The following is a 15,299-nucleotide window of genomic DNA, read 5'->3' on the forward strand; positions in this document are numbered from 1 at the left end:
GCACATGGAGCACACCAGGATGATGGGGAGTGGGATAGCTTGATCTTGGTTTCAGATAAAGCTCGGCACAACATCGTGGGCCAAAGGGCCTGTTCTGTGCTGTACTGTTCTATGTTCTATAACTTTTTGGAAAGAAGTTATAGCAGACGAGAAATTACTTTGAACTGGAGAGATGAAAAGGGGCAGAGGGAACCCACGCTAACACGGGGAGAACGTGCAGACTCTGCACAGACGGTGACCCAAGCCAGGAATTGAACCCGGGTCCCTGGCGCTGTGGGGCAGCAGTGCTAACCACTGTGCCACCGTGTTGCCCCATTGACCTGCAAATGTTAATTCTAATTTTCTTGCAGGAAAGGGATTTGGAGAAACTGCGCCGGAAATGGTTAACTGCATTGACTAAGAGGCAGGAATATCTTGACAAGCAGCTCCAGAAACTCGCTTGTAAATCCAGTAAGTGAAGCAAGCTCAAGTGTGTTCAATTTTGAATAATCAGTTTGTTACCGCAGCTTTTCTAGGCCACAACCCATCCATTCAATTTTCTTTATATTGCCCCAATCATTCCAATTCTTACCTTTTGTGCCTCTCAGGCCATAAGCCACATGATTATGTCACTCTGTGAATAATGTTCACCCACCTGAATTCACTCCAAGCTATAGCTGTGTGAGCCTGAGCAGCAAGTATTGGCAGGATCCTCAGCATGTGCTATCACAGCTAAATGTGTTCTTGCCTTAAGTTCATCCTGATTTCCAGACTTCACGTACTAGCAGAGTCATTGAAGCCACCCTGGTGCCATTAAAATACATGTGCACAGGAAGTCTACGTAATTACTGCACATGCAAGTAAAAATATTTAAAGTAATTAAGCACTTGGTTATTTATCTACTGTTGTGAATTTCAGAGATTGCAGTCCTGAAATTGATTGTGTTTAAAATAATGGTGAGTTAGAAACATAGAAAATAGGAGCAGGAGGAGGTCCTTTGAGCCTGCTGCACCATTCATTATGATCATGGCTGATCATTCAACTCAATAGCCTGATCTCGCCCCCCCACCCCCATATTCTTTGATACTGTTTGCCTCAAGTGCTATATCTAACTGCTTCTTGAAAACATTCAATATTTTGGTGTCGATTACTTTCTGTGGTAGCGAATTCCACAGGTTGACCACTCTCTGGGTGAAGAAATTTCTCCTCATCTGTTCTGAACGGTCTACTGTGTATCTTCAGACTGTGACTCCTGGTTCTGGACACCTACCATCGGGATCATCCTTTTTGCATCTACTCTGCCTAGTCTTATTAGAATTTTATAGGTTTCTATGAGAACCCCCCCCTCATTCTTCTGAACTCCAGCTTGCTTATCAATCACCATGTTATATTGGCCAAATGTGAGCCCAGATGTAATGCATAAATTAGACATGTGATGTCCTGTCTCATTCTTGGTTGGTCAAGTATGAGTTCTGATGGAATGCATGTGTTGGCAGTCTCCCGTCCCATTCTGTATTGATGGAACATGAGTTTTAGTATAGTGCTGTGGTGACCTGTTTCCCCCCTCACTTTGTCAAAGTTAAGTGTGAATTCAATATCATGTTTCTTGCAGATAAGTCTGAAGACGATGCAGACCGTGAAGCACAGTTGTTGGAACGAAGATTGACACTAACGGAGGAGAGGAATGCTGTAATGGTCCCATCAGCTGGAAGTGGAATCCCAGGGTCCCCAGCAAAATGGTTTGTCAGCAAAATGATTTAAGAAAAATGGAGTCCTTGGGCTGAATTTTACCGGCCCTCAGGTGGCTGGGGATGGGGGTGTGGCTGCTGATAAAGTTGCAGGGAACCATATCGGATCAACTACCCAGCACAGTCCAGCATTTTACTGATGGTGTGACTGGAAGTGGGCAAACTGCTTCTGCCAAGGAGGTGGGCATTTGACTTGCATATATAATGGTCCAATCAGGAGCTGTTTGACAGTGCATTTGACAACTTGCTGACATTGGAGCGACCCCGCCACCTGCCATCAACATGCCTGGAGACGGCTGCCAAGATGTTGTGGGGGCGGTTTATAAAGCAGAGAAGAGGCCATGGGCAGAGAAGGAAGTGCCTTGTGCCTTAGCTTGCTGTGACCACCATTTCCTTGAAGTCTGCAAAGCTGCTGGATCTCTGATTGGACCAGCAACTTTTGAGGGCAAGCCACCATCCTTAATAGGATCCTTAATAGCTGCCCTGGCAGCAGCCACTTTATGGATAGCAGCCAATTAAGTGTGGCCCCTGGTCTAACCACCTGCCAAAGCCATTATCCTCACTCCCTGTTGCCTCTGGGCAAAAATCCAGACCCTGTTTCTTCGGCTGACTTCAAAATTCCAAATCCCATTTCTTCCTTGCAGAAGCAAATGGACCATTTCTCTCACTTCCCTCCCTTCAGATCTAAAAGGTCTTTTTAAAAAAAAGTCACATTAAAGTATGTTATGATCTTGGCAGATTTTGTTTTTGCTGAATGTCCCAGTGTGCTCCAAATCAAATAGACTGTTAGCTTCAGCCTGAAGAAATTTACAATGTGAGACTTGCGGTTTTGTGAACAAGTAATTAGTGTGTATTGGTACAGGTTCATGCATACTAAATATTCAAAGTAAATATTCAGTTTTGTGCAAGGAACAGTTTCCCAATAATTGCATGTTGATTTTTTAATTCCCAAACATTCTGATTAGTCAAACATGAAAACGAGAAGTTTTGCTTTTAAAACTGTTTAGAATTATCCAATGATTCAAATTGCATGATTTAAAATTAACATGGTCAGTTATGACATTGAGTAATAATTCATTTTCTTATATGTCTTTTATTATTTGGAATGCCAAGATTTTTTTTAACCATTGTTTTGCGAATCATGCTCCACAATTTCACTGGAGTTGCTAGTTTACAGGAACTGAGGCAGATTTTAATTTTTATTGCTGAGTTCTGGGGCTTTAGCGAGCGGTTTGGACTCAAATTCTGTAACTCCATCCGTTTTCTCGTGAAGATTGTAAATTGCTTATCCCCATTTCTTGCAGGAGCCCCGCGCCTGGAATGGAAACACATGTTCCCGTTGTTTTCCTTGACCTAAATGGTAAATTTTGCATGGTTTCTTCTCTTATACACCAGGTGAAAGAGGGGAAATAATTTTTTTTTAAATTTGGAGGATGGGTAAGCCATCAGATTTTAGCAGCATCACTCATATCCTGACAAATATAAACATACTTACTATGATACGACATATAGTGAAGATGTTTTTTGCTGGAAACTCGCTAGTAATTTTATTACCAGTAGCTAATCTACATTTACCTGAGTTAGAGAGGGGGCTATTGTTTCTCTTCTTTCTGCTCTAATTGAATTAGGTTATTAACAGTATATGAAACCTATCTTGGTACAGTAACTGGAAGCAGCATGTTTTGGAGGCTTTCGATTGGTTCCTGAACTTTGAATCTTGGAAGTTCCAACTTCATTTCACAAGTTTTCCCCACAAGAGTCCGGGGGAGAATTACAGAAGAAAGTCATTCGGCTCATTGAGTCTGTGCTAGCTTTTTCAAACAACAGTCAGATTAGCCCCATCTTCCTGGCTCTTTCCCCATATCCCATGTCTTTTTTTCTCAATCAAGCATTTATCCAATTACATCATGTCAGTTTCTGCTGAATCTATTTCTACCACCTTATCTGACCGTGTATTCTAAATTCTAGCCACTCATTGTGTCAAAGGTTTCTCCTCATGTTGCCTCCAGTTCTTCAGCTTTCACTGCCTGGTTGCAGACCTTTGAGCAACTGGAAACAATTTCTTTTTATTTAGTGAACCTCTTCTCTCAAACCTCTTATTGGCTTTCTCAGCTGTATGGAGGAGATTTTTTTAAAGCATGTGGCAACTTCCAGAGGGCTTAGAGAGACAGCCACATCAATCAGGATAAAAATGCACTTCCCAATGTGCAAGTCAGTCAGTAATTTGCCAGGGCTGACATAAGTACTGAGGTTCTCTGGACACCTGCTGAGCTCATCCTTATCATCTCTTCCTCACCCATTCCCTACCAGAGTAGGGGAGGCAATGGCCTAGTGGTATTATTGTTAGATTATTAACCCAGAAACTCAGCTAATGTTCTGAGGACTCGGGTTCAAATCCCGCCAGGGCAGATGGTGGAATTTGAATTCAATATAAAAAATATCTGGAATTAAGAATCTACCGATGACCATGGAACCATTGTTGATTGCTGGAAAAACCCATCTAATTCACTAATGTCCTTTAGGGAAGGAAATCTGCCGTCCTTACCCGGTCTGGCCTAAATGTGACTCCAGAGCCACAGCAATGTGGTTGACTGTTAACTGCCCTCTGAAATGGCCTGGAAAGCCACACAGTTCAAGGGCAACTAGGGATGGGCAATAAATGCTGGCTAGCCAGCGACATCCATGTCCCACGAATGTATTAAAAAAAACATTTGTCCTGATCTCAGTTCTTCTTTTACACATTACTCCGGCTGATTCCTGATTTCAAATACCAGTTGCACCAAATCAAATTTTTCAGTTTCCTCTTGAGTAGTTGGAAGGGAAAGAGTGAAGGGAAACTGAAGAAGCAATGAATGCCTTTCTACAAGCTTTTCTTTCATTTTGCCAAGACCACGGATGTGCATGAAGCTTGGCTAATCCTCACTCCCTACCCACGAGCATGTTCTGAACACAAGGGAGGAATGGCATTAATTAGGGGAAGAATATGAATGTGAATTTAAAAAAAACTAAATGCCAACTGATGTTACCCTTTTATTTAGTTTAATGTTGCTGCTATTTTCTCTGTTTGTTTTGCTTACCCACCATTAGCTGATGACTTCAGCTCTCGTGAAGATCTGGATGGACCAGAACCTGGTGCACTGGATGCCAGCCTTGTTGATGAAGATGATGATGACATTTTTGAACTTCAGATTGCAAAGCATCACGACCCAGAGGTGACATATTCCCCCGACTTCAATTTATAATATTGACCGTTCCTCATATAAAATAAACTTCTCAAAGTGTGGAACAAGGCAGAATATTGGACAGCAAGCAGTAAAGGAAAGGGAATTTGAGAGAGAAAATGGGTTTATAGGTTGTATTTGAAGTCAGGAAGGTATAGAGTGAAAGTGGCGATAAAGATATCTACTGTCAGAAAGGAGCAGGAATTACACCTGGTCTTGTGATGGGTGAAGCTTTGTTTTTATTTTGAAAGGTTGGAAGAGAATAAGGAAAGAAAAGAAAGAAATTGTGGGATGGGTTTTGCAGCAAGTATTTCTCCATTAGTATTAAACGAACCCAAAACTGAACCAGCCTCAACATAAACTGCTGCAAAATTAATCTACTCAAAAAGGATTGAAATTCTTGTATCAAACTGTAAGAGCAACGCTAAGTGTAACTGAATGGAGTGGGTGCTGAGTTTGAAGTGAAAAGTTAAAGTAAAAAATTATTAGTGTCACAAGTAGTCTTACATTAACACTGCAATGAAGTTACTGTGAAAATCCCCTTATTGCCACACTCCGGCGCCTATTCGGGTACACTGAGGGAGCATTTAGCACAGCCACTGCACCTAACCAGCATGTCTTTCAGACTCTGGGAGGAAACCGGAGGAAACCCACGCAAACACAGGGAGTACGTGCAGACTCCACACAGTGACCCAAGCTGGGAATTGAACCTGGGTCCCTGGTGCTGTGAGACAGCGCTGCTAATCACTGTGCCACCGGGCTGCCTCAAGATGATGGCATTGTGGTAATGCTACTGGACTCGCAATCCAGAGGCCCGGGCCAATGCCGCAGCAACTGGTGGAATTTGAGCTCCGTTAATTAATAAAAATCTGGAACTGAATCACAGTCTCCGTAATGGTGCTATGAAACTATCATTGATTGTGGTCAAAACCCATTCCTTCCAGAGTGTTCTTTAGAGAAGGAAATCTGCTGTCATTATCAGGTCTGGCCCACTTGTGACGTGGAGATGCCGGCGTTGGACTGGGGTAAACACAGTAAGAAGTTTAACAACACCAGGTTAAAGTCCAACAGGTTTATTTGGTAGCAAAAGCCACACAAGCTTTCGGAGCTCCAAGCCCCTTCTTCAGGTGAGTGGGAATTCTGTTCACAAACAGAGCATATAAAGACATAAACTCAATTTACATGAATAATGGTTGGAATGTGAATACTTACAACTAATCAAGTCTTTAAGAAACAAAACAATGTGAGTGGAGAGAACATCAAGACAGGCTAAAAAGATGTGTATTGTCTCCAGACAAGACAGCCAGTGAAACTCTGCAGGTCTAGGCAACTGTGGGGGTTACAAATAGTGTGACATGAACCCAATATCCCGGTTGAGGCCGTCCTCGTGTGTGCGGATAGCCAAGTTCCGCACACACGAGGACGGCCTCAACCGGGATATTGGGTTCATGTCACACTATTTGTAACCCCCACAGTTGCCTGGACCTGCAGAGTTTCACTGGCTGTCTTGTCTGGAGACAATACACATCTTTTTAGCCTGTCTTGATGCTCTCTCCACTCACATTGTTTTGTTTCTTAAAGACTTGATTAGTTGTAAGTATTCGCATTCCAACCATTATTCATGTAAATTGAGTTTGTGTCTTTATATACTCTGTTTGTGAACAGAATTCCCACTCACCTGAAGAAGGGGCTTGGAGCTCCGAAAGCTTGTGTGGCTTTTGCTACCAAATAAACCTGTTGGACTTTGACCTGGTGTTGTTAAACCACTTGTGACTCCAGGCCCAGACTTTTAATTGTCCTTTGTAATGGCCCAGCAAACCACTTGGTTTTACCAAACATGATACAAGAGGTATCAAAATTATGGAATCCCCTTCCTGCAGCAGTGTGAGAATACCCGCACCAGAAGAACTGCAGCGGTTCAAGAAGGTGGCCCACCTCTCACCTTCACGAGGACAATTAGGGATGAGCAAGAAATGTTGCTAATCTTGCCTGTGATGTGCAGATCCCAAGAAAGAATAGAAATAAGTTTGTGTCTAATGTGTAACTGAACGATAGTATATTATGCTGAATACCACTGTCCATCATTCTCTGATATCAGCCAACCTTTTATAATGTCTACAATCTCATATTTGGACTTATTGAGTAATTGCTGCATGAACTAATAATTTACCCATGGTAAATTCTGCATGGTAATGTCTTTTAACATTGTTTGGACAAGGTGAAAGCAGAGGCTTCCTGGGACTCCAATGTCCATAACTGTTCATCCTTGAGCAAAGGAACTCCAGCCGACGAGCGTGTTTTCCTCATCGTGAAGACAGTGGTGCAGCTCAGCCACCCTGCTGAGATGCAGCTGGTGTTACGCAAGCGCATCTGTGTCAACGTCTACAGTCGACAGGTACAAGCTGAAGAAAGTCATCTGTTCGTGCTGATAAAATTTCCTTTGCTCTACCTGAGCTCCTCAATTCAGTAGAGAAAATAGGGGTCAGTTCAAAATAGTGAGCAGGCTAATTGGAATTCAAGCTTTGAGATGGAAAGCCAGCTAGCTCTGTTTACAAAGGTACAGACAAATGTGAATTGTGTCATACGGACTGTGGCAATCCCAGTCTGGTGTCCATATAATTTTAACCAAGAAATCTTTTCAGGTGTTGGAGTTGATTTCATTGCTTCTGATTTAAGGAAAGATGAATAAAAGCAAATTACTGCGGATGCTGGAATCTGAAACCAAAAGAGAAAATGCTGGAAAACCTCAGCAGGTCTGGCAGCATCTGTAAGGAGAGAAAAGAGCTGACGTTTCGAGTCCAGATGACCCTTTGTCAAAGCTTTGACAAAGGGTCATCTGGACTCGAAACGTCAGCTCTTTTCTCTCCTTACAGATGCTACCAGACCTGCTAAGATTTTCCAGCATTTTATCTCTTTGGGTTAAGGAAAGGTGAAGTCAGCTAGTTTGCCCCTGTTTGCTATCTGGTGGCCCTGATGGAAAGTGTGCTGCCATAAGCATTAGTTGAGGATATGTTTGGGCTCTCATCTGATGGCTAGTGAGAGGGAATGGCTTATCAACACTGACTGAAGCACGTGCAAAAAAATTGTTAGCTGTTGGAGGGCAGCTGCACCCGTAACACAATGTCGGTTAAGCTTTAGTATGCTGATGCTTGTTTGAAAATCAGCAGAAAGCTTTGACCAGTGCTCTTTGCTCCCACCTTAAGCTTCAGCAGCTGGGTTGTACAGGAAGACGGTGTGGACAGCAGATTGGGGCAAACAGCAACTCCAGCCCTGTGACTATTTTAGCTTGGTTTATACTCTCTCAAACATAATTTCTGCATGCATTGGACACACATCTAATACAAAGAAAAAAACACCTATTTAGGATGCTGATATAAACTGCCAATCTTGGAAAGGATGAAAAGCCACAATACTATGGAGTGCTAGAAGCTCACTATTTGATTGATTTGCAGCTAGTGTCTGCTCTGGCTGGATTGGGGTGAAAAGTATTAACATGTATCTTTTATATTAAAACAAAATATAATTACAGGGTTTTGCACAAAACTTCTTGAGACGAATGTCCCACAAAAGTACACTTAATGCGTGTGGAGTGACCTTTGAGATAGTCTCCAATATTCCAGAGGTACGTAAGTAATAAGTATCACAGCTTGATGTTCTGTGAGCTTTTTTAAAGAAGTGTATCACCTTACGAGTGCTTTTTGTGGTTATTGAATAATAGGATCTTCAGAATGTCTGTGAATGTTATAAATAGTGAAAGGATTGCTCCAGGGAAGGTGGTTCAGCAAAAGTGTATAATGCTGCCTGCAAGTCTTCTCGGTAAAATATTATCTCCATGTGATGTATACACTAATCAAAGGTTATTTTGGAGCCTTGTGGAAGTCATGCTGGGAAACCCGTGAGGGGCTTTGATGAAGCAGAAAGTGATAAACTGTTTCCACTGGCAGGAGGGCGGGTAACCATCAGAAACTGATTCAAGATCATTAGCAAAAGAGCCAAGGGGGCACAAGCAATTACTTTTCCGAAGCAAATCATGATCTGCAATGTCGAATACACGTAATGGAAGCAGATCCGGAATTAACACCGAAAGGGAATTGGATTTATTGTTAAAATTGAAAAAAAATTGCAGGGCTTTGAAAAAAGAGCGCAGGAGCACTTTCAGAGAGACGGCACAGATATGATGGCTCGAATGTTGTCATCCTGTGCTGTTTAAACTACAGCTGCATTATCCTGTCATTCATTTGCTTTGAACATAATTGTAGGGAAGCTAATAGCCACTAAATGCGAGGTACGTGATTAAAATGCAGGTAAGTTTTAACTTTCTGCCTAACCTACTTGCGATTACTAGGATTAGACTTGCATTTGGAATTTTCATTGTAGTTATAATTGACTTTGTATCTGGCCCAATTTGCATTAATACGAGTGTGGTGCATCATTGTGCTCTTGTTGGCACAGCAGATATATAGTTTTTTTAATTCTTGGATGTGAGCTTCACTGGCCAGGCCAGCATTTATTGTTCATCCCTTATTGCCCCATGAGCAAGTGGCAGTGAGTTACCTACACCTGAGTCACATGTAGGCCAGATCGGATAAGGATGGCAGATTTCCATCCCTGAAGGACATTAGTGAGCTAGATTTTTTTTTTTACAACTGTTCTGTGGTTTCATGATCATTATTAATGAGACTAGCAGTTTTATTCCAGATTTATTAAATAATTGAACTTCAATTCCCTCAACTTCTGTGGTGGGATTTGAACCTGTGTCACCAGAGCATCAATCCAGGCCTCTGGATTACTTGCACAGTAACATCACCACTATGTTATTGTCCCCTTGAGCTCTCTAGTGCTCAGGGCAACAGCTCTGGAACTAGTAGGAATGTGAAAGCGCTCCATTTCCTTTAGCATTTAAAACAACACTGTTAAGAATGAAGTGTTATTTTAAAGAAAGTTGGTAATTGAGATTATGGGATTTGGATTCTTTGGGGTCATGGATGTTCACCAGAGAGTAACTTGATTATAGGGAGAAGCTATCCACACACCTTGATAATCCTTTAACGATCTGTCATTAACCAATAGTGAATTCTGCTGTCTATCGCTATCCTATGGAAGCAGGTACAGCTGCATTGTTCTAAATTAGAGAGTGGAGTTGATCAGTATTTTTTACCAGTAGAATCTATAACTTCACAGCATAAACAAAATGCACCAAAGCTTTCTGTTTACTCTTATCTGATTTCCTTTGAAAGTTACTATTGAATTTACTTCCACTACCCAGATCATAGGTTGCTGTGTTTAAAAAGAAGACATTCTCCTCATTTCGTCCCTGGTTCTTCTGTCAATTATCTTAAATCCATGTCCTCTGGTAATGTCCCTCCGGTCAGAACAATGTGTGTCTATTTGCTCCATCAAATCCTTCATAATGCTGAACACTGCTATTTAATCTCCCCTTTACTTTTAAGGAAAACAATACCAGTTTTACCAGATTCTCCATGTAACTGAAGTCCATCGATCCTGATACCATTCTAAACAATGCCCTCTTCAAACCTTGATGTTTCTCCTGCAGTACAGTGCTTCCTGCAGCTGAGACCTCATCAGTGATTTTACTTAGTGATTCAGGGATAACTTCAATGCTTTTCATAGAATCCCTACAGTCCAGAAGGAAGCCATTCGGCCTATCAAGCCTGCACCGATGACAATCTATCCTGCTAATCCCCTTGACACTAAGGGGCAATTTAGAATGGTCAATCAAGCTAACCCGCACATTTTTGGACTGTGGGAGGAAACTGGAGCACCCAGAGGAAACCCATGCAGACACGGGGAGAACGTGCAGACTCCACACAGAGAGTGACCCAAACCGGGAATCGAACCCGGGTCCCTGATGCTGTGAGGCAGCAATGCTAACCATTGTGCCATCGTGCTGTCCTTTAACCATTTAATTCCTCTTGAAGCTAAAGTGTTTGTGTTTCTACCTTTCCTCTTAACTGAGTCCTCTGACATTAGCAGTCAGCTGAAATGGGTCTTCATGCCTAAGTGATCAGTACTGACGATGGAACCTAATCAGAACCCTGCATGGTGTCTCAGCATGGTAGCTTCCAGTTTTACCAATAGTTAATATTATCAATAAATCCGCTGCTGCGAATACTAAAATAAATGGCCTTTTACATTTTCTTTTTCATGGTTTGCCTTCGGGCAACACAGTGGGTTGTGTGAATGATCTCAGCTTCTCCTTTGTGTTTTCAGGATGCTCAAGCGTCTGAGGACCGTGAAACTCTGGCACGAATGGCAGCAGAGCTGGAAAATGCGGAGTCTGCTGAGAAAGAAGCATACATTGAGAAATATCTCCGTAGTGTGCTGGCAGTGGAGAATATCCTCACTCTGGATCGCCTGCGCCAGGTGAGTTTTCCTGAGAGAAAGGAAGCTGACCAGGCTGATGCTTGCTCTGCCTTTAATTTCTGATATTAAAACTTGCGGACAGGCTATCTAGTACTTGCATTGTACCCACAGGCAAGGAAGGTCAAAGTTTGGAAATACAGTGACTGAAATGTGAGCTGGCTTTAGTTGCCAGGTGTTATTTTGGTTTGAATTGTGCATCTGCTTGTCTCTGGGTGTCAGAAATCAGCTGTTCTAGAGGAGCAGCTGATCATTTTAATCACAAGATTATCCATTGTGTTGACTTTTGGCATATAATTGAAGCTTGTGGATAATTGAGTGTAAGTTGCTGCATGTCCCATCCTCTTCAACCTTTTCAAGTAATACTCGCCTCTTGTTATTTCTGCCCAGTAAATTAGCTAGGGCTGTGCATCATTCCTTGGCAATGCACTCCCCTGTGACGTGAGTAGTCAGATCTGCCAGAGAGCTGATCCAAAGGGGAGTTATGAGCTGTTGGATCAGCTGTGTATTATTAACTCATCTTTCCAGCCAACCAGCAATAAAAATCTAGATCCCAGCTCGCAGATCATAAAACCAACGGATAATCAACATTTCTTTGTGATTAATTCAATCAGGATGCAGAGGTAGAGGGTGTGGGAAGTGGATGTGTGAACATCTTTGGACAAAACTGGGATATGAGCCACAAATGGTGCACGTTTGAGGTTATGATATTTGTTGCTTAAATTGCACTTGGGCAGAAGTTCTTTTGGATTTGAATCTGGCCTTGAGGTCAGTGCAAACGGTCTGTTAATAAAAATTAAATTTGAAATACGTATGGTTTTTTTCTGCAAATTTTTAAAAATGTTTTTAGTTCCGCTGAACTTTTAGCTCTCTTGCCATCACTGTCTGAGCAAATGTTATTTTTAAATGGAGTCGTTCATGTGTAAATTGGTGTCTTAAATCAATGTTTTTGAACGTTCAGATGTTCACCAAATGCCCCAAGCTTCTGTTTATCTCAAGACGCTAGCTTCCTTTTTATGATTGCACTGTCTGAACCATCCACATATTCATTAATGTCTGTCAGCTTTCTGCATTTGAATATTCGCCCTGTCCTTTACCCTGACACTCTAAAGATGAGATATTCTTATCCTGGCACCACATGACACGGTTGCAAAAGGAAAACAAAACAACCTAGAAATGAAGCTGTTGCAAATGCAACACAAAGACCGAGAGTTCACTAGGACTAAACAATTCTGACAGCATTGGATTAGAGGGGAGAGAAGAAGAGTGAAGCTCATAGGCAGAAAAAATCAAAAGTGCAAAGTACATTTTTTGTATAGTGAGTGAAAATTTACTTGTGACTTTTGGAATTTTAATTCGGTTCACCAAAAGAAGATTGGCCTACGATATTTGTTTGTCTAGCAAATGGTGATTAATGCCTTTAACAAATAAATAAATCCTATTTAAGCCTCTTTTGGAATATTAAAAAAGTCAATTGACAGCAAAAAATTGAGCATGTGGAATTTGCCAGCTTATACTTCAGTCTACAATTTCAGACTCCAACATATTGCGGTTATGCAGCACCTTTAACATACTGAGCATTAGAATCATAGAATCCCTACAGTACAGAAGGAGGATATTCGGCCCATCGAGTCTGTCCTGACCACAATCCCACCCAGGCCCTATTCCCATAACCTCACACATTTACTCTGCTAAGTCCCCCCGACAAGGGTCAATTTAGCACGGCCTATCAACCTAATCCGCACATCTTTGAAGTGTGGGAGGAAACCGGAGCACCTGGAGGAAACCCACGCAGACACGGGGAGAATGTGCAAACTCCACACAGGCAGTGACCCGAGGCTGGAATTCAACCTAGGTCCCTGGCGCTGTGAAGCAACAGTGCGAACCACTGTACCACCGTGCTGCCCGTTCAAGGGAGAGAAACCAGTCATGAAGAGTCAGGTCCTAAGAATGATTTTAAAGATCAGGAGCTGCACTTGACTTTTAACAGTGGTAAAATACAGAGTCGAACAAAGTTGGTTAAGGGATGTCGTTCTGAACAGGCGCTGGAGTGTGGCAACTAGGGGATTTTCACAGTAACTTCATGTAAGCCTACTTGTGACACTAATGAATAAACCATAGTATAAGTCCCAAGATGTCTGAAAGTTTTGAATAGAGCAATGGAGTTGGAGGAAGTAAAGTTTCAGAATAGGACGTAGAGTTGGAAGAGGTTGTATTGAGTGATGGATTTGTAGACCAGGATTCTGAATTAGGTGCACTGAAAGGCAGAGAGCCAGTGAAGGTTGACAAAGATGGAGATGCAAGGGTGTTGAAGAATATGGAAGCAAGATGGGGAAGTGGAGTTAAGATATAGAGCAGCCATGATCTGACTCCATTAGGTTTTAATTTAACAGTGGATCAGGCTCAAGGGTCTGAATGACCTACTTTTGTGCTGACCAGTGTTCTGCAGCTGGAAAGTGTATTTGGATGAGATCAGTGTTTGGCTCAACCTGGTGCAGCCCCACCTCTTCTTCAACCGTCTGCCCAAATTTCTCACTGTCCGCAAGCACAAGTAGTTAAGGGTTGAGATATAAGAGGCAACATGGTGAGAAATTCATTAGCATTTGTGGAATTGTGCTGCAGAAGGAGAGAAATTGGCGAGGCTGACTGCTTGCTTGCTCCTTAAGTCATAAATTCTTCCATTTGCATTGTGGAACTGCAGATTTGTCTGTCCGCTGTGTTGTCTGGTCTTGTCCTTGTCCTGATGCCATGTTGTGTTGTTTCTTTTCTGCTGTGTTTTGTGAACAGGAAGTTGCAGTAAAAGAACAATTAAATGCAAAGCGTAAACTGACCAGAAGGTGCATCAGCTCTCCAAACGTCAACCGGGTATGACTCCAGAAATTATTTTTCCTCTGCCTGTGTGTGGGGCTAGGAGCGGAATGTGCTTTGTGCTATGTTTCTAGGAGCATCAAGCTTCATTCTAACATTTTGAAACTGCTGAAATGTTACTGCAGAGGGTAATGAACTGGGAGGAATTACAGGGTCAGTGTCCTTGATGCATGATGATAACACAAAGATTAGAAGTTGTGATGTCCTGGCTGACAGCTAATTCTAAAATATTAATCGAGTTACCTATTGGCAATATGTGACATGCTAATTCTATCTCTGAACACAATATCCAGAGAGAAAAGGCCATTCAACTCGAGAGTCTATGTAGGATTATCTCATTGCTGACCTTCCCCTCACAGCGCTTCTTGATTCCTTTCGGGAGCATGAAATTCTGTCCCTATCTTCCTTTCTGCAATGTTAACAAACACTTCAGTATGCTTATTCAAAATGCAGCACTGTACAATTTTTTCCTTTGATGTATTCTCACTGTCACAGTCCAAGCTTGGATCTGCTAGAGCATGCATGACCGGTTATCCTGAGTTTGCATGTTCTGACCTGTCACAACATCTTTAATAGTTTCATTTCACTCCAGTAATGTGTGCTTCTTTTTGAACCTTTTTAAAGTTGTCTGGGAGCCGTCATGATCTCAATGCAAGATCAAGCCTTGAACGTAACAAGGTAACTGCATTCCTGTGATTCGTATTAGACATAGCATTAAAATAGCAATGTTAAACATTAATAACTTTCCTCAATATTCAAATCTTGACTTAGTAATTGATTCTTGCATCTCTACTGCAATGTGAGCTTACAGTTGAAGTGGTGTGATTCCAGTTACATTTATCCCATGCTGCCATTAACCAACAATTAAGCTTCTAGGTGGTACGCAATCATGGGAGCCATGCAACTGATATCACCAGGGTTTGATAATGTTTTCTCTTACGAAGTGCTCAGGCTGATTTATGTTGTCAATGTATGTTGCATTAATAGCATCAACTCCTTGTCCCCATCACTCAAATCCCCAATTGCATCATAACTATGGTATCCCAAGGGAATCGGTCTCCTCTTTGTTAATTTTTGTTATGGGTGCAGATAACCATTGTCA

The 15,299-nt window shown here is 42.0% G+C and overlaps 1 protein-coding gene across 5 annotated transcripts in view; it reads left to right on the top strand.

The window, feature by feature from the left end:
* The window catches only part of LOC144504309 (kinesin-like protein KIF13B), a 165,205-nt gene that overhangs the window by 133,510 nt on the left and 16,396 nt on the right, over window positions 1-15,299 (top strand). For 4 of the 5 annotated variants that reach the window (XM_078229452.1, XM_078229449.1, XM_078229450.1 and 1 more), the window contains 9 exons: window positions 351-450; window positions 1,592-1,718; window positions 3,032-3,087; window positions 4,815-4,939; window positions 7,167-7,343; window positions 8,478-8,570; window positions 11,180-11,332; window positions 14,117-14,194; window positions 14,822-14,875. In XM_078229452.1, coding sequence (XP_078085578.1) covers window positions 351-450; window positions 1,592-1,718; window positions 3,032-3,087; window positions 4,815-4,939; window positions 7,167-7,343; window positions 8,478-8,570; window positions 11,180-11,332; window positions 14,117-14,194; window positions 14,822-14,875 — 963 coding nt within the window. The remainder of the gene's footprint in view (window positions 1-350; window positions 451-1,591; window positions 1,719-3,031; window positions 3,088-4,814; window positions 4,940-7,166; window positions 7,344-8,477; window positions 8,571-11,179; window positions 11,333-14,116; window positions 14,195-14,821; window positions 14,876-15,299) is intronic. The other variant, XM_078229451.1, reaches the window with a different exon arrangement.

Source organism: Mustelus asterias, chromosome 15, assembly GCF_964213995.1.
Source record: "Mustelus asterias chromosome 15, sMusAst1.hap1.1, whole genome shotgun sequence".
In the NCBI taxonomy this organism is placed as follows: Eukaryota; Metazoa; Chordata; class Chondrichthyes; order Carcharhiniformes; family Triakidae; genus Mustelus; species Mustelus asterias.